We start from the raw sequence: 17116 nt of genomic DNA on the forward strand, positions 1-17116 counted from the left end.
CAGCTGCGTCTGCTCCAACATCACAGCTCCCTGCTCTCTTAGCCACAGCAGAGTCGCCATTAGCACTACAGGGGATATGGCACATGGCTGAGCAGTTGTGAGTCTCTCCAGACGTGGCAAGTGGCACGCATACACACCAGCCAGTGCACTGAAACACGAAAGGACCTCAGATCAGGTCTACAAGTGTCATAAGCCAGGCTGGGTTTGTCCCCATCTCAAGGGCAGCATGAATTCAATATCCCAAGTAGCCTCTAGCTGGGGGAGAGGGGAGCTGCATTCTGCACCTGTTGGTAGATGAACGCTCTAACCTGCCAGGTCTTTGCCAGCGCCAACATCTATGCCCTGCTGGCTCTGGGAACAGGGCACTGGCCTCTGGTTTGTTAATGCCTCGGTGTGGCTGCAGGCCAGTCACTTCAGCCCTGGACCTTGTTTCAGTAAGACGGGGAGAATGGCTTTACTCACCTTACAACGTTCTCTGGAACCGTCTGATGGCAGGTGCTCAGCGTTAGCGGTACGGTCCAGTGGTTTGCGGGCAGGCTCCCTCCGGAGGATAGGTGAGGCTGCGCGGGCTAGGTCATGTTCTGGGATCTTAGCAGACTCCCAGCAGGCTGGCAGACTTAAATCTCAGGGCACAATAGTCACTTTTTAACCTAGGCTGTACAAACTAGTCCTTTCCGCTGGGTAATCTGACCCTTGGCAATGCCCCTGCTGCTCCCCTCCTCCCGGTGAGGCAGAGCGCAGAGAGTCCGGAGGAATGAATCAACAGAGACGCACGCTGACCTGTGGAGAATGGCCTGAAACGGACAGAAATGCCACAGGAACTGCTCAGAGACTGTTCTTCTCTTGCTTAGCTGCACTGGAATGCCCAGCTGGTGCCCTTCCTGTCACTGGGGCGGCCGCAGGGAGGGGAGACAGGGGCGGTCACTCGTCTAAAGCATGAACTAGCTCACAGCCTCTGGGGAGGAGAAAAGAGGAAATACCCCTCAACTTCCCCTCCCTGCTCTCCAAGCCATGACGCCTGCATTAGGCCGTACAGCCCAGATGGTGCTCTGGGGCTTGGGGTGGAGGGTCCGTGCTGTTTTTCTTCTTTGTCTGATATTTACATGGCAAACGGTGGTTGGAGCTGTCCTTCACCAGCATCCACAGGGCCCGGTCCCACAGTTAAACTGGTTAAAAGGGACGTGGCCGGAGCCTCTCAGACTTGGAGCTGTTGTACTAGCACAGGGGTGAAGCACTGGGCCTGGGGCAAAAAATGGCCCATATCAGCATTCGTCAGTCCTTATAAAATCCAGCCAGAGCTGGAGACAGTTCAAGCGTTCTGATGATGTCCCTGCCATGGGGCGCTGGCTCCTGAAATGCTGTTTCCCATCCCAGTTTGTGCCTCAGGCCCTGTTCCCTGCTTGGAACTGGCTCAGGAGTGTTTTCCTGAGCAGTATTGAAGCTGCTCTGTTAAAGCCAGACTCCCGCTGCCTTCAGGGAGCATTGGATCAAGCCCATAATGAATACTCAGCACCTCCTTCCTCCTCCCTGTTAGCAGGTAGTGGGTTTGGGAAGTGTTTGCCCATTTCCAGGGCATTTCCCTTCCTTGGAACAACAGGCAGCAAATTCTGACCAGGCGTCACTCTCCCATCTGCATTCCTCACTCTTCCTTCCAGAAAGGGTTGGCTGGTGAGTTGCACTCTGCTCCTGTCTACAGGGCCTGGGAAGGTCCGAATCCTGCCGGTGGGCAGACGCCTGTCAGAATATGCACATGGTTTTAGGCTACCCTGGAGCAGCACTTTTCAGAGCACACCGCTGGCGCAGGGCGGTGGGACGCATCAGCAGAGGAGGAAGTGGTAGGAGGGGCAGCAGCTGGAGGGGGGTATCTGAGTTCAGCGGAGCAAGAAAGTGCAGGTCAGAGAAGGTCATTCCACTTTCCCCTTTGCTAAGGCCAGAGGGCCTCTCTGGCTTTTGGTTCCCTTTGGCATTGCCAGGCACGATGGCCCCCCAGCCAGCCAAAGGATGGAGGCCACTCCCCCGCCCCCGCCGCTTGCCTTCTTGCACTGAAGGCAATTTTCCCGTGTAGGTTTTAGAAAGCCAGCCCCACGCCAGGCTCGGTGCACAACTCATTAGCAACAGACGCAGCTGTTCTGCAGCCTGCGCTGTGGCCAGCGTCTATGGCAGTTGCCCGGTGCAGCAATGCTGACGCGTCATGCAGCGGGGAGGTGGTATTTTAACAGTCAAACCTGAATCAGAAACTGCTGGCCAGGAAGGCAGCGTGAGCTCGTGTGTGGAGACCTGGCTAGGCCTGGCTCTGACCTGCTGAGGGGCTCCCTGCCTCCTGCTTTCCCCATGCACCGTTTGTCTTGTTTTTTTCCAGTGGGAACAAACTCCTTTCAGTCAGGGAGAGGGGAAGGGTCCTCTCTGCTGTGACAGTGTCTCCTACGGGGCCCCCCACTGAATGGGTGCTGCTGGCTGATTCTCAGGGGACTGCTGCCAGTCTCCAGCCGCCCACGGCCCCATCACCTCCCAAAGGAAATGCTCACACTCCTTCTGCCACCCCCGGCCTTCCGCTTAGCCCCTAACGGCTGCTGACAAGGCCCAGGACCTCTGACTTCCCACTGGAAAGTCCAGCAGCTGGCAGGGCCTGCTGCAGCTGCAGCATCACGCAGACAGTTGCAGACTCCAGAAGCGAGCGCACCACCTCCAGGCCAGACGGAAGAGGAGGGACGCACGCTTATCTTAGCCTGGGGCTTGCTCAAATGCACGGCTCCGATGGCCTTACAGGAAGCTTACCAGGCGTCCTGCGAATGGCGCCTCATTTGCATTGCCATTTGCGTATCTCTTTTTTGTTTTAAATAACTAAATAGATGCCAGCAGCCATAACATTTCCCTGTGCGGCCCCGTGCCTGGCTGGGTGACACACATCGCCGGCTGCTTGCTCATCCAGCGGCCCTTAGGGACAGCTGGCTGGAGGCAGGGCTGCCCTTCAGCGCACCAATGCCCACCTGTGCCCATGGCAACCACGCTGGGGACGCCTGGCCGAGATGCACAGTTGTTCTGACCGCGGTGCTGGGGTCTCTGAGCTGCCCCCTGGAATCTAACCTGAGTCTGTTCAGGGCGGGGCGACGCCCAGGGGGCTGGCAATCCCTCAGACGCTTTGTTTTTTTGGTAAAACCCTTTTTTTCACCCTGTCATTTAAGCCCAGGTATTTTTATGTTCCCTAAAACGATCCCAATAAAAACAGCCTGAGCTGCTCCTGGGGACACAAGGGGCTGGGAGCTGGCTTTAGCGTTCGGTAGGGTTTCTCTCTCCCCCCCCAGCACTCCACCCTGCTAAACTCTCCTCTGCATGGGCCATGAACCCGCGAGCTGCCCAGCTCAGGTCACTTTTCAGCCTGGCCATACTTGAGGGAGTTGGAAATTGAGCTCGTTAACTTCAGCCACCCCCCCGGGCGTTCTTAGAATAACCCAGCCACCACTTCCTGTCTGGGATGTCGCTAGCAGAACCGGCCTCAAGTGAAGAGCCAGGGGCAAGCCGGGGGGCTTTCAGGACAGTGGCGGAGATGGGACCAAGTCCACATCAAGGACTTCCCTTTTGCCGTTCTGAGCGTCGCGCTGCGGGTGCTGTGAGGGAGGCATTTTCCTGTTGTTCTCACACATGGGCTGTGTAAATGCACCAGATTAGAAACGGGAACTGGCTGAGCCCCGCTCCACATGAAGCCCTCGGGCTGCTGGAGGAAATGGTGCAAACAGGTGATATGAAACATGGAGGTTCCCCCCCGAGAACACCTGGCCAGGGGCACCCCCCACACTGGGGTGGGGCTCTGGGCACCGGCAGGCGGAACTGTCAGAATGAAAGCAGAGGAAGGCACAAAGGGACAGAGCCGCTGACTGGAAGCTCTTTGCGGCAGGGACCGCCTTTTTGTTCTGTGTGTGCGCGCATCACCTGGCTCATTGGGGCCCTGCTCCCTGACGGGGGCCTCGAGGTGCTCCAGCCCTACGCACCATCACCAACACTAAACAGACCCCCTCCCGCTCAGCTGTGGGGTGAGTGTGCATTGCACTAGCAGCCTGGAGCGGTGGGAGGGGAAGAAAAGGGAAGGCCAATTTTTGATTGCAGTTGCCCTGTTTTCCCCCTGTTCACTCGCGGAAGCAGGAGGGCGACAGCTCCCAGGAGGCGGCTCAGAGGGCTGTGAGAGACAGGGATAACCAGCATCCCCACTCAGCACCCGCGTGCGGGAGAACTGCAGGGTGAGGCAGGGGTTGCACGGAGCTCGGGCTGCAAGTTTTGCAGCAGCCTGTCGTGGCAGGGCAGCCCCATCCGCGGGAGCACGGCTGGGAGCGCTAGCGCAGAGGGTGCGGGTGCGTCAGCCAAGGTGCCGTCTGCCCCCGTGCACAGCAGGCCTAGATCACAGCCTGCTGGAAATGCAGACAGCTGCCTGGGCCCCGCCCACACCCGGGCTCCCAGGGTAGGCGGCACGTCTGGAGCTGAACTGTCACCTGTGCAATGGGGGAAAGATGCAGACAAGGTCTCGGGGCGGGGCTGCACGGCAGGGGGAAGGGTTCATCACATCTGCCCCCCTCTTCCATCCCTTGGACACACCAGGCCTAGAGCACACCCAGGCGCAGACTCCCCACTTCCAGGCTGATGGGCTCTGGTGTAAAAGCCATGAGAAGAGGTCTGGGGAGAGGTCTCCATGGTGGGAGACACTGAACATCTTGCCCTGTGATTGCACGTCACTTGTCCCCCCGAGCCAGGGCTCCCATGTGCTTGGTGAGCAGCCAGGCGGCTGAGCCGCACAGCTAACCGGGTGGAGGCACAGAACGTGGACGTGACTTACTTGCCCAAGGAAACACGGCAAAGCAGCGGCAGAGCTGGGAGCTCCCAGCTCCAACCACTGGGCCACGCTGCCTCCCAAAGACACACTGGATTCCACTGGCCAAGAGCGAGCGGGCTCTGCCGCAGCAGGCTTTGCCACTGAACGGAGCGGGAGCAGGCCCCAGGGCCCGATGTGAGAAACCCTCTGCAAATGGCGGAGGACCGGGGCTCTTTGCTGAGCAGGAATCGTCAGCGGAAGGGTGGGAACTTCTCTTTCTGAAATGCAAATGGCTCCACATTTGTGGCTCTGATGCAATAAGCTCTTTGCTTATCAGCCAGCAGGGGAGGCCTTGCCCGGACTCCGTCAGCTGCCCTGAGAGGCGATGGCGCGCTGCATATACTCCGTGATGCCAGCTGCACACTCAGCACCGGCCAGGCACTCCTGACTCAAGCAGGAGGCTCCTCCCGGCACAGCAATGACTCGTGTGAGATCAGCAGCGCCCCTGCTTCCCACTGGGCCCAGAGCAGCAGCGCTCACGACCCCTGCCCCATGTGCTCTGGGGTGCAATGGGACGGGGGTGTCTTCGCCACACTCTCACCACCAATAGCCATTACTAGAGTGTTGTCTCCAGCGCTGGGAAGTGACTCACTCACATGGGGACTGTCCTTGATTTCCCCCACCCAGTTCGCAGAGACCCTCCCTTGGGCTGCAGCTCCCTCCAAGACTCACCTGCATTGCAATGGGTGCTGGCCGGCGAGGCTCCCTCTGGAGTGACGCGGGACATTCGAGCATGCAAGGCCGGCCACCAGGATCTTCCCCACGGCTGCTCGGCAGGCCAGCCCACAACGGGACACTTGCGAATACAAAATGGGGCGTGTGAGAGCTTGTCTCCAGGACAGCTACAGGGTAGAACGAGGTGTTGATTTAAATCAAGTGTTAAACCAATGCAAAAGGCCCTGTGGACACTGACGAGTGGTTTATTGCTGTTTAGTTCAGCCTCTTCGTAAGAAACTTGTTACTTCCCTCCCATACCCCAATGGGAGCAAGCGGACAGCCTCTGACACGGGTGCCCCGCTCGGTTTAGACGCCGACTGAGGTTATGTCTCTGCACGGCTCTCCTGCAGACCAGCCAAGAGAGGGACAGTGCCGCCGAGTGGCTTTCTGCAGCATTAACACCACACGCCGGAGCATGGAGCCCGTGCACAGCGGCCTAGAGCAACAGCCACATTTCTCTCCCGAATTACTCCAAGGTGGCGCCCGGATTCAGGTGCCCAGCAGTCACGGTGCGGCGCAGCAGAACCACCTTGGCCTCTTCTCCTGCCAAGGCGGTAAGAGTTCAGGGCGGCAGATTAAGCCCTGCGCCGGCAGAGCGAGCGAGCAGATGCTGCGGGACCGGACCCCCGGCTCCAAACACCCTGGGCTCTGGGGAAGTGGAGGGACGGTTCAAAAACGGGCTCTGGGCTTTGCTGCTGGAGCCCATCTCTGCATTTCCCCCCGCCCGGCCCCGTGCTCTCGCATTCTGCGGGACTCCTTGGCTGGAGGGAGGGAGGTGTAGCACACAGCTGACTGACCAGACAGCAACCAGCACCAGGGCTCCCTGCAGACAGGCCTCCTCCCCCCCACACACGTCACTGCCACCCCACACGTCCACCCCCTAGTGCCATCTCCCGCAATGGCCTGGGACAGGAATGTTTGCTTTGGAGGCCATTTACAGCCGGGCCGTTGGCCTGGGCAGGCAGGGCCATGCTGTTGGCTCGTTCCCGCCAGCCAAGGGGGCCTGTTAACCCGGAAGCCTTCAGCGCAGGGACTACTGAAACTCAGCCCGCTGGCGCCTGGGCAGCGAGCCACCGCGCAGCACCGAGCGCACACCCGGGCCGGTGCGTCGCCCCCGTCTCTGCTGACACCGCGGCGTGCAAAGGAGCCCGAGCGAACGGCCACTGTCTGTGCCAGGAGACGCTGCCTGTGCGTAGCCTCTCGCACGCCGACCGCTGGGCACCAGCCGCTCCCCGCAGAGCGCGCGCTCTGCTCTCCCGCCCCCTCACTGCCGGGGCTCGCGGGGGGGCTGATTCTGTGGACCCAGTGGGCAGGCTATGCAGATCTCAGCGGCGGGGAGACGTCCTCCTTCGAACCACTCTTGAGTCAGCAGTCCCACACGTGGAGCAAGCCCACTGCCCGGGTGGCTGCTGTTTGAGATGAGAGGCGCAAACCCAGCCGTCCTCAGCGCCCAGCACTGGGCTGCCCTGGGTGCGGATTAGCCGGGCGCTCACCTTTCTGCCCAAGGTTCTCCTTTAAACTCCTCCCCCCCCCCACACCTCTGCGGGGCAGCCCTGACCCACGGCCCTGACCCATGCTCGAGCTCAGTCCTCAGAGAACAATTCCTGGGGCCAGCTCAGCCCCAGTGTAACTGGGAGCAACCCTGATTTCAGAAGAGCCACCACCCACCCACAGCAGGGCTGAGCCGGGGCACGTTAATTACAACACGCCGGGTGTTTGATTTGCCCTGTTAGACAGCAAATCCTGGGATCCAGGGCCTGTCACATCCGTTGTCAGCAGTGTCAGCGCTCAGACACTGGGGGGACCTCCCCCCCCGCCCCCGCCGGAAGGGGTGCTGCCCCAGAGAAGGCCTTCCTTCCTGGCGGCCCTTAACACAGGGTACCAGTCCCAGGCTTCGGACCCAGGGGATTCCTCCGGCCTGACGGCCTAGTTTGTCTGGCGCCTTCTGCAACAACACACAGCAGTGGCCAGCCCTGGAGTTTAATTCTGTCCCTACTTCATCACAACGCTCGCCTGCGCCTGGCTCCCAGCGTCTCTGCTCCCTTCGGGGCAGCCGCGGGAATGCCACGAACGCTGGTGAGAGCCATAGGGCGCGTGGAGGGCAGCGGCTGCCCCCGTCCCGCTGGGATGAGCGTCAATGAAGGGGAGAGATGTTCTGCTTGCCCATGCAGCCTCCCCAGCCCTACGATGGGGGACAGGCCTCAGCCAAGGCAGATTCGGATCCCAAACTTTTCAGGGTAAATTGCTGCTCCCAAGGCCAGGCAAGGCAGGTATCCGACCTCTCCTGCGACAATCCAAGCCGGTGGCAAGGCCCATCCTGGCGAAGCCAAGTCCCAGCGAGGGGCGACAGCGCCATCCCCCCGCAGCAGAGTCCACCACCATGGAGGAGGGGAGGCAACAGCAGCAGTGCTGGAAGCGTGGGGGGGTTCAAAGGCCAGGAGCCGGCTATGATGGATCGGGGCCAGCCCCGCCCTGAGGACAGGCGGGAGCCCAGAGGTTTCAGGCTACCAAGGAAACTCCTGGCCGCAGAGTGAATCGCCCAGCACCCTTTGGGGAGGGGGTGGGACAGTCCCTCACAGATAGTTGTCTTCCTCCTCCTCTTCCTCCTCCTCATCGCGCGCCAGGGCCTCGATGTCGTGGGTGATGTCGGTGATCATGCGGTTGAAGGACTCCGACTCGGAGTGGAGGGACCAGCCGTCGTAGCTGCGCACGGCCGAGGCGGACGTGTTGCTCATGCTGCGCTTTATGCGCCCGAAGCTGTCGGTCAGGATCCCCCCCTCCCGGATGCCAATGCTCCCCAGGAAGCTCTCGAAGTAGCCGACGTCCTGGTCGGGGACGAAGGGCCGCATGCCTGAGGGGGGGACACAGCCATGAGGCGCGGGCGGGGAGCCGGCAGGTGTTTAGCGCCCTGGGTGGGAAGCGTTCCTGTTCCCAGGGGCCAGCGGGGTCAGGGGAGCTCACCCACCACCCCCTTGGGTCTGCGTGTTTAAAAGCAGCTCCCTGCCAGCGGGCTGGGGGGAAGCCTTGCCTAGTGGATGCAGGAGGGGAAAGGATATCAGACAATCTGGCTGCTACTCCCTGATCTGCCCTGGACGCCCGTGGACAAGTCTGTCCATGGCTGGACCCTTGTTACCACAGCACCCATGGCCCTCACGCTGGCTCACGGATTTCTCCTCACAGCCCTGGCCGGGCTGTCCCCTCCATCATGCAGAGGGGGAACTGAGTCCTAGAGCCTTCCCAAGGTCACACCAGTCAACGGTGGCAGAGCTGGGCATTGACTCCCCGTCTCCCCACGCCCAGGCTAGTGCCCTAACCTCTGGGCCATCCTTCCTCTCCCAGGGGCAGCTTCCACCTTCCTGACACCCCCTCACGCACACCTAGTTCCTTCTGTCCCTCATCCTGGGTCCTATTCTCAGGACCAAAGGCCTGATCCTGATCTCACATCAGTGTAAGCGAGGGGATGGTTCACGGAGGCTGGCAGAGTCGCCACCGTCGGATCAGAACCTTTATATCCTGAAGGCGTCTCTTTTCAGTCGTCCAAAGCAGCACCTTGGATCCACCTGGGCCCTGAGCTTTTTGCAGGGCAGGAGGGTTGGTGATGAGGGAAACCCAGTGTGCAGAATCTGAACCCAGCATTCAGGAGTGCTCGGATCAGGGCAGTTCAACTTTGGAACCTAGTTTGGGCTGCGTCTCTACGGGGACAGTGCCAGTCTGAATACTGCAACCCTCAACCTCTCTGCATCCTAGACAAGGTCACGTTAACTCCCTTAGGCCCCACCAGGTCTCACACCCAAGATGCCGTGGGCACTAGACAGCTCAGCCGGCGCGGGGATACACCATTCAGAACAAGCCACTTACCCAGAAGAAGAAACTTCCTCTTGTCCCCGTAGAGCTGCAGGAGATCAGAACAGTATTCCTGGATGGACATGCCCATCCGGTACTCCCTGAGCAGCAACGCAAACTGCTGGATCTCCTGGGGAGACAGCTTGTTCCTCAGCTGCAGAGCAGAGAGAGAGCAAGGTTAGAGGTGGCTGCAGACACCCACCAGAGCAGTCACTGCCCAGCCCAGCCCCAGCCTCCCCCTGGAAGTGATGCAGTAGGACTCGGGGTTGGACAGCAGGCGGATGGAAGGAGGCCAGCGGAGAGGAAGGCTCCCCCGGGGAGGCAGTAGCAATGGAGTGCAGTACTGTGATCATGTAGTCCTGCAGCTGCTCCAGTCCCACGCTGCTCTGGTCACTCCCGCTGCAGGCGGTGGCCAGGCTGTGATGCGACTCGCGGAAGGAAGGGGAAGAAGTCCCACTGTAATACGCTTCAAACGTCTCATGGGAGCCGTTGCTGCAGGCAGAAGGGAAGGAGATCACCTGGGCTGCCCAGACATGCTCACTGAGACCTGCTCAAAACATGAGCCCTGGTCATCCCAACCCACCCCCTCATTTACTAGGCAGTGGTGGGATTGCTTCTTACAGTGCTTCCTTTTCTTAGGAGCTTGCCCTAAAGGGGAGCTGGCTCTGGCAGCTGGAGCCTTTTATACCTGAGAAGGGGTCGTGACCTCTGACCTAGCGCTCAGCATTCTGGGAAATGTAGTTCAATAGCCGGGTGGCCATTTTGCTACCGGCATGCTTGCAATTGAGTAAAATAAGCACGATTTTTTCATGATGAAATACGGTGCTGAGCGGCTCGGTCAGCTGCACTGGCTGTGTGTTAGCTGGTTATTTATTTGCTGGCTGAAGTAGAAGGTTTTAAATCGCTGCGGGGTGGATTATGGGCAATTTCTCCTCCCATACAGAGAGCTGAGCTGAACAAGTAATGACTCTCTGCACGGGTGGTCAACAGGAATAGAACCCTTGGACCTCCAGGGCTGCAATACCTGTTTGAACTAAAGGAGCAACTCCACCAGCTGGCAGCTGTAGTAGACTGTTATCCTCTAAGGAACCAGCCAGTAGATGGGGGTGTCTGCATTACAAGCAACCAGCTGGGATGTTTCCAGGTAGGGTCCAGGCTCTGCTGGATGCAGGTGGAGCCTGGCTTCAGCTCACCAGCAGGTAGCAAGAGTAACTCCTGGGACCAGGCTGAGCGTGTTCCTGTTTCTTTTCTGTACTTTCCCATTTTCTCTTTAGGAGGGAGAGATTTTGTTTCATGCACCCTGTCCTGGCCCCTGGGCTGGGAGTTCCCAGCCCCTTGCACAGATGCAGGCACTTTAAGGGCCGATAAATGTGTCCCCCGCTTTCTAACTCCATCTGCTTTGAGTCCCCCGACTGGTCCTGGGTGCCTCGCACAAGGGGCAAAGAGGCCGTGTAGCACTGCCCAGCGCGTACGCAGGAATCGGGGGGTCATTCACACAGGCGGGGAGCAGGACGTACAATGAGCTGCAGCAGCTGAAATCAGCATCGTATCCATACGTCCCATCCGTGCGGCAGCTCTCACCTGGGAAAAGAAAACCCAAGGGGCAAGATGAGGGGACAGCCCGACCCCTGCGTTCCCCTGGCCCCATGTCAGCGTGCCGCCGCCTCTGCAACCATCACCCCAGGAGCCAGGGACACCACTTCCCCCTCACCCACCCCACCTCAGAGCTCCAGGGCGAACACCCGGCAGCGGGAGGGCCCCAGGTCCCGTCACCTCACTCAGCCTGCCCCGGCGGGCCCCGCACTCACTCCTGCTGGAGAGCCAGGGGCGCTCGGGCGTGGAGGTGTAGTGGAAGCCGGCCCGGTCCACGCACTCGATGGTCTGGTCCCCGTAGATGATCTGGAAGACCTGGCAGATGAGAGCGCAGGATTCTTCAGCGGCATCCTGCACCCGGGAGAGAAAACGGCTGCCCTGGTGATCGGGGGGCGGGTGGTGAAACGCCGGGAGGGGCAGGGCTGGGGCAGCGCACGCGGCCACTCACCCGGTTGGCCACCGCCAGGATGATGAGGTTGCAATAGGCCTCGGGGCTGAGCGCCTTGGGATCCAGCGGGTTGTTCCCCGTGTGCCTCCGCTCCCAGCTGCCGTAGGTCTTGCCCCTCTCCCAGCTGCCCCCAGGCTTGCCCAGCTGCCTCCTCTCCCAGCTGCCGCTGTAGGTCTGCCTCCGCTCCCAGCTGCCGTTGGCTCTGCGGCTGTGCTTCTTCTCCCAGCTGCCGCTGGCTTGCTTCCTCTCCAGGCTCCCGCCCCCGCCCGGTCTGGCCTCCTGCCCGCCCCGGGCCATCTTCCAGTCCAGGCTGCAGATGGTGTGCCGGCGCTCCATGGTGCCCCCCAGCTGCTTGGGCTCCAGGCAGACCCCCGCCTGCCTCTTCTCCCCGGCCCCTCCGGGGAACTTCTTCTCCAGGCTGCCCCCTGGGTACGCGTCCAGGCTGCCCCCTGCGGGAACGGGGTCCACTCCCAGGCCTGGGATAGAGGCGAGGAGAGACCTGTGCTCAGAAAACTCCCTCCCCTGGGGGGCGTGAGGAGGTGCCGCCTCCCCCACTGTGGGGCAGACTGGTACCCACCCTGATGCTGTTCCCTGCCCCTGTCTCGCCCCCTCCCCTGGGGTTTACAAGGTGACTCTCCCGCCTCCCCACTCCGTCAGGTCCCTGAACGTCTGCGTAGGATGCAGGGCCGCCCTGTAAGGGAACGCTAAAACCCAGACATGGCACCACGTGTCACACACCTTCCCTCAGCGGGTAACAGCCGGAGCCAGCCCCGTGGGGCGCTGGAAGAGCTGGCAGAGAATCCATTCCTTGCGCCCGCCCCCCAGGAGGGAAGCTCCATCGCTGGGCCATGTCTGGGAGAGACGCCTGAGCAGCCAGTAGCAGCCCTGCACCCTACCGTGGAGAAGGAGCACACGACACCCCCTCTACGAAGGTCCCCGGGCCAAGCGATGCGGCTGTGGGAAGGGAGGGCCGTGGGGCGCCGTGTGCGCAGCCTGAGGCAAACGCCCTGCCCCGCAGATCCCGGCGGCAGTCACTGACTGAGGCCGTGGTTTCCTGTCAGAAACTTTCAGAGCCTCTTATCCGCAGCGTGGGTCCTGGCATATGGTGGGTGAGGGGAAAGAAACCAGCTCCCCCCTGCAGCCCTTAAATGCACTCCGGGGAAACGGCAGGGCTGGGAACATCAGAGCCCTGCCAGCCAGGGGCAGCCTTGGAGAGGGACCCCCAGCTGAGCAGAGCTGGCTTTGGCCCATGCATGAACGGAGGGCAGCCAGGATGGTCCCAATCCTCCGGGGGCAGGGCCCTCTCCTCATGCCAGCAGCGTGCGCCTGGTACTGCAACTCCCAGGCCCATGGTGCTCAGTCAAGAGCTGGCCGCAGACGAGAGGCCGTGCAATGACTGCGGAGTGGGGCATGTTGCTGCTCCCTGCTTCTCACTCCACGCTGGCCATGGGGAAATGCTGTGGGGCGGAGGAGGGTCTGGAGTGGGCTGCCAGGCCAAGCAGAGCCCTGCTGGGCTGCTCCTCGATCATGCCAGAGACGTGCCTGGACTCTGGAGCCCCCCATGGGGCAGGAGAGCTCCCTAAGGACGTGGCTGGGCCTGCTGACACGGCATGCGTCTGCATCGCCCCATGCAAGGATGGTGCACGGAGCGGAACCCCTCTGCGTGCTTGTCTGACTGGGGATATAAGCCCAGGGCTCGCCCGCTCCTCACAGTCACCCTGGCCGGTGCAAGTGATTTCCAGGGAAGAACCCAGCCCAGCCCTGGGGCCAGGTGAGTCTCCGCACCTGTTTTCAGCACCAGGAGGTGCAGGGCATCATCCCGCAGGTAGGAGGCGGCGGCGATCTCATGGGTGGGGATCCTCAGGATGAGCTCCTCGTTGTCCCTCCAGGTGAGGAGGAGGCAGCGGGCGGACAGGCTCAGGATGCTGTCCTGCTCCGGGCTTGTCTGGAGGGGCAGTTCCTTCAGCTGCTGCAGGTGGGCAAAGGAAGGCGGTCACAGGCAGGACGGAGGCGGCCCAGCTGGTGGTGCTGGGGCTCTGCGGAAGCCCGCCTTGCTGGGTCTCAGCTCGCCTGAGCCGGGCAGGGCGGAGACGCAGCGAACAGGTCCTGAGTCAGAACGGGCACTGCCAGGGCGCTGCCGTGGGGAGATCACCCTGTCCCCTCTCTCCACAGGACGCCGGCCCTATCCTAAATCGAAGCAGCCTGAGCCTGGCACCCCATCCACCCCCTCTGCAGCGTGGGGAAGCTGGCAGCTGGTGCCGTGACCTACACACATTTCCCTTCTAACCCAGGTGCTGAGTGGAGGCGCTTTGGGGTGGGAGCTCGGCACCCTGCCAGGGCCGGGGCCGGTTTCTTACCCGGGCTGTGTCCAGGAGCTGCAGCAGCTCATCCCGGCTGGAGGGGTTCAAGGAGGACGTCACCCAGGTCAGGTGGCCTAAAAACTAAAGAGAAAATACTTGTGTGAATGTGACAGGTGGTGGAGATTCCTGCTGTCCAGGCCCCGCGGGGAGCCCGGGGTGCTCCGGGGATCTCCACTCCCAGGGATATGTCTTCAGAGAGAATGCACAGCCCAGTGTCAGAGAGGGACGCAGAGTTTTCCCCGCCTGTAGCCCCCTTCTGCCCTGCATGTCCTCTGTTTATAGTGATCACCCAGCTGCTTCCCCGGCTGGGACGCCTGGTCAGTTACGTCTGGCCCACCCTCCAGGTGCAGCAGGCCTGGCCCCTCAGGCCCACACAAACCCATTCAGGTCTGGGTGGATGCTCCCCCATCACACAGGGTATGTCTATAGCCCTGCCCCTCTCTGCAGGACGCAAGGGGCAGGGGTCCCCTCTCCCTGTCCTGCCCGGCCCAGGTCTCTGAATTCAGGGGGAACGTGCAGCAGCAACGCTGAAGGGGAAGCAATTTGCTGCCCCTTCAAACAAACACAAGGGGTGGGGCGCTGCTCCTGTCAGACCAGGGGGGGAGAGGGAAGGTATTCGAGCACCTGGTGATGCCCATCTGTGTGGGGCTGGCCCGAAGTCGCCTGGAGCACCCTGCAAACTGTGGACTGGAGACCTCCACGGGCCGAGAAAAAGAAACCCAATTTAAACCCTGTGCCCACTGGGGAGCCTTGAGAATAGGGGATGCCCTGTGGGTAAAGGGTTCACAGCTGTGGGGGTCCCGCCCTGGCCCTGCCGTGTGTGCAGCTCTGAAGCTGCAGTTTATCCTCTGGTCCCTTTACAGTTTGAAGAGCCCCACCTCGGCATGTCCTTCCTCCTGGGTATTCGCTGGGCCTTGCCTGCGTCTGGGCAGACACTCAGCACAGCCATTCAGTTTGGTGTGGTGCCAGCCCGTTTCTCTGGGCGCGCGCACTCCAAATCCCCAGGTGGTGATTCCCACAGGCCGGGGTTTACGGATTACAGGGAGAGGCGATCCCCATCCCTGGAGCACAGCAAGGGGAGCAGGGTCAAGGAAACCAGGCCTGCGTGTGACCTCCGCTCCTGCCAGCTACCAAGAAGATCTGAGCCACTGGGATGCTGCCTGGCCCCCCACGACACCCCTCCTTACCTTCACCTCCTTCTCCACATAGTCGTGCAGCAGTATTTGGGGATCGATGAGATAATCTGGAGGGTAGAGAGGGACCGAATGCAGAGGCCTCCGGTAAACACTGCTCCTGAGTGCCTGCCTGCGAGCGGCCTTGGGGAAAACCAGCCGCTTGATGGGAGACACAAACCCCTGCGAACAAACAGGAAGGCTGAGAAGCGGGAGTCTCTCATCTCCTGTGACAGCAGAGGGGCTGGTGTTTGCTCTGCAACCTGGCAGGATCATACGTGCATTAACATGTCACTCACACGTTCAACAACAGTCCCCCAATGAGAGGAAGCCAGTGTCCCCCGGGGGCCCCCAGATCATGTGCAGTAACGGGTGCATTGGAAATGCTGCGAGAGAGAAAGGAGCTATTCCAAGAGACAGGGAGAGCTCCCTCGGGGGTTGGCTCTAACGGCGCCAGATAAATAAATCCCATGAACATAGGACCCTGGGCCTAAGGCGTCTGCGCTGCCTGGAAGAGGACCGGCAGATGGGTTTGGATGAAGGGCACAGGCAGGTGTTAGGGGATACCGTTACCGGGGGCAGGGGCTCGAGCAAGCAAGCCCTGTGCAACCCCCTGGCAGCGAGGAGATGAAAGATGTGCCTTAGGGGGAGAGAAATGGGCTAATCGGGGCTGGAATTTCCAGCCAGAAAGAGCAGAACTGTGAGTCTCTCCCAGGCTCCCCGGGATCGGGCGCCAGGCCGAGCAGCTCAGAACGCCAGGCGTGCAGTCGCAGAGCCTGGCGCTGCCTCGTGGCAAACCCAGCCAGGACGCCGGGCCACCAGTGGGGCTCTGCCGGACGCGGTTCCAGGGGCCTCTGCCCCGGGGGCTCTGACTGTGTAGGGCAGTTGCAGGGAGGAAGGGGAAATGAGAGGCCCCAGGGTCAGGCTGTGCATGCCCCTCGGTGCAGTCCCAGAAGGGAAAGCATTTAGCTGGCTTCTGAGATCCACACCTGCACCATCGTGTCCCACCGGCCACGCAGGACAGAGAGCGGAGCCAGCTGTGTGCACGTGGAGAGGCAGTCCAATGCCTCCTGGATCCTGCATGCAGCTCCCAGCACCACCGGCTGCAGCCCGGCTGGCCCTGGGGCTGTGCGATCATTGCTTTACCACACCCAAGGGGTCAGCTGGCACCACCCCTTTCTGCTAGGCCATATCCCTCTTCTCAGGCCTGGTGTAAGGAGGGAGGAATCATGGCGGCTGTTCTCCCCTGTGGGGCCCGCTCTGCCTGAATCCCACCCGTCGGCTCCTCTCCATGCTGTCTCACAGAGCCGAGCACTGGGCCCTTCGTCTCAGGCCAAGGCAGTGCCTCGGTTCCCCGTGCAGTAGCGCCATCGGGCACTGCCACGCTCCCCCGCGGAGCTGGGCCGTAAGAAAATGGCAGCTCGGCGCGGCCGTACCTTCTTTCCCTTTTTGGCCTCGTACTCCATGTCCTGTCCCTGCTCCGCTCCTGTCACGGCCAAGGCAGTTCTTTCCACTACGGGCGGCTCCTTTGTTTTTTTCCTGTGTCGGAAACTCCACCAGGGCCGGCTCTGATGTGAACTCGCCGAGTTCCTGCCCCTCCGGGGAGGGAGATGTGCCTGGAGCTGGGCGTTTGCCGAGCAGACAGAGCTCTGGGGCTGCTGGGCTCTGCCCCGCTACAGCCACTCTGCTCAGCCACTTGGGACCCCGTTCCCATCAGGATCACAGCCCCCCCCGGCCCTCTGTCCAGCTCCTGACACGCGTTGTCTCCAGGCACCGATGCTGTCTGTCTGCCTCTCTCATACACCCCGTCTGTCCGGCTCTGTCACACACCCTCCGTCTCGCTCTCCGTGCTGGGAAAGGTTTTGTTTGCCTCCCTGCATTGTCAGGCCTCATCATTTTAACAGCCCATCGGGGAGATCTCGGTGGTGCTGCTAGTGCCGCTGCTGACGGGACGTTCTCCAAGGCTCTCCCGGGTCTCCTCTGCAGCAGGCGCTCCTGCCAGCTCCTCGGGTGCTCGCCTGTCTCTGACTTGCTCCGGGGCCTGGCATCAAGGAGCACCAGGGTGCCTTTGTGGGGGACGCAGTGCCACGGGAGGGCTAGGCAGGAACCCGAGCTGGCCCCGGGG

General features: G+C 61.3%; 1 protein-coding gene across 1 annotated transcript; it reads right to left on the reverse strand.

The window, feature by feature from the left end:
- Window positions 1-811: 811 nt before the first annotated feature.
- On the reverse strand, window positions 812-16457 carry CCM2L (CCM2 like scaffold protein). The gene is made up of 12 exons (XM_067553974.1): window positions 16428-16457; window positions 15007-15174; window positions 13817-13900; window positions 13245-13428; window positions 11460-11935; window positions 11227-11362; window positions 10936-10999; window positions 9763-9910; window positions 9434-9572; window positions 8153-8426; window positions 5531-5654; window positions 812-1240 (listed from the first exon to the last, which is right to left on the reverse strand). The coding sequence occupies exons 1-12, from the start codon at window positions 16455-16457 to the stop codon at window positions 1196-1198; spliced, it is 1872 nt and encodes a 623-aa protein (XP_067410075.1). The 3' UTR covers window positions 812-1195.
- Between the last annotated feature and the right edge of the window lie 659 nt (window positions 16458-17116).

This window comes from Emydura macquarii, unplaced genomic scaffold (genome assembly GCF_026122565.2).
Source record: "Emydura macquarii macquarii isolate MOO-44397 ecotype Brisbane River unplaced genomic scaffold, CSIRO-AGI_Emac_v2 contig_1483, whole genome shotgun sequence".
Lineage (NCBI taxonomy): Eukaryota > Metazoa > Chordata > Testudines > Chelidae > Emydura > Emydura macquarii.

Coding starts and splice junctions, on each gene's coding strand:
- CCM2L (XM_067553974.1), bottom strand. CDS start 16,457: ATGGAGTACGAGGCCAAAAAGGGAAAGAAG. Junction 13,901..15,006: donor ATGTGGAGAAGGAGGTGAAG/GTAAGGAGGGGT, acceptor TTTTCTCTTTAG/TTTTTAGGCCACCTGACCTG. Junction 1,241..5,530: donor CAGCACCCATTGCAATGCAG/GTGAGTCTTGGA, acceptor TTTTTGCCCCAG/GCCCAGTGCTTCACCCCTGT.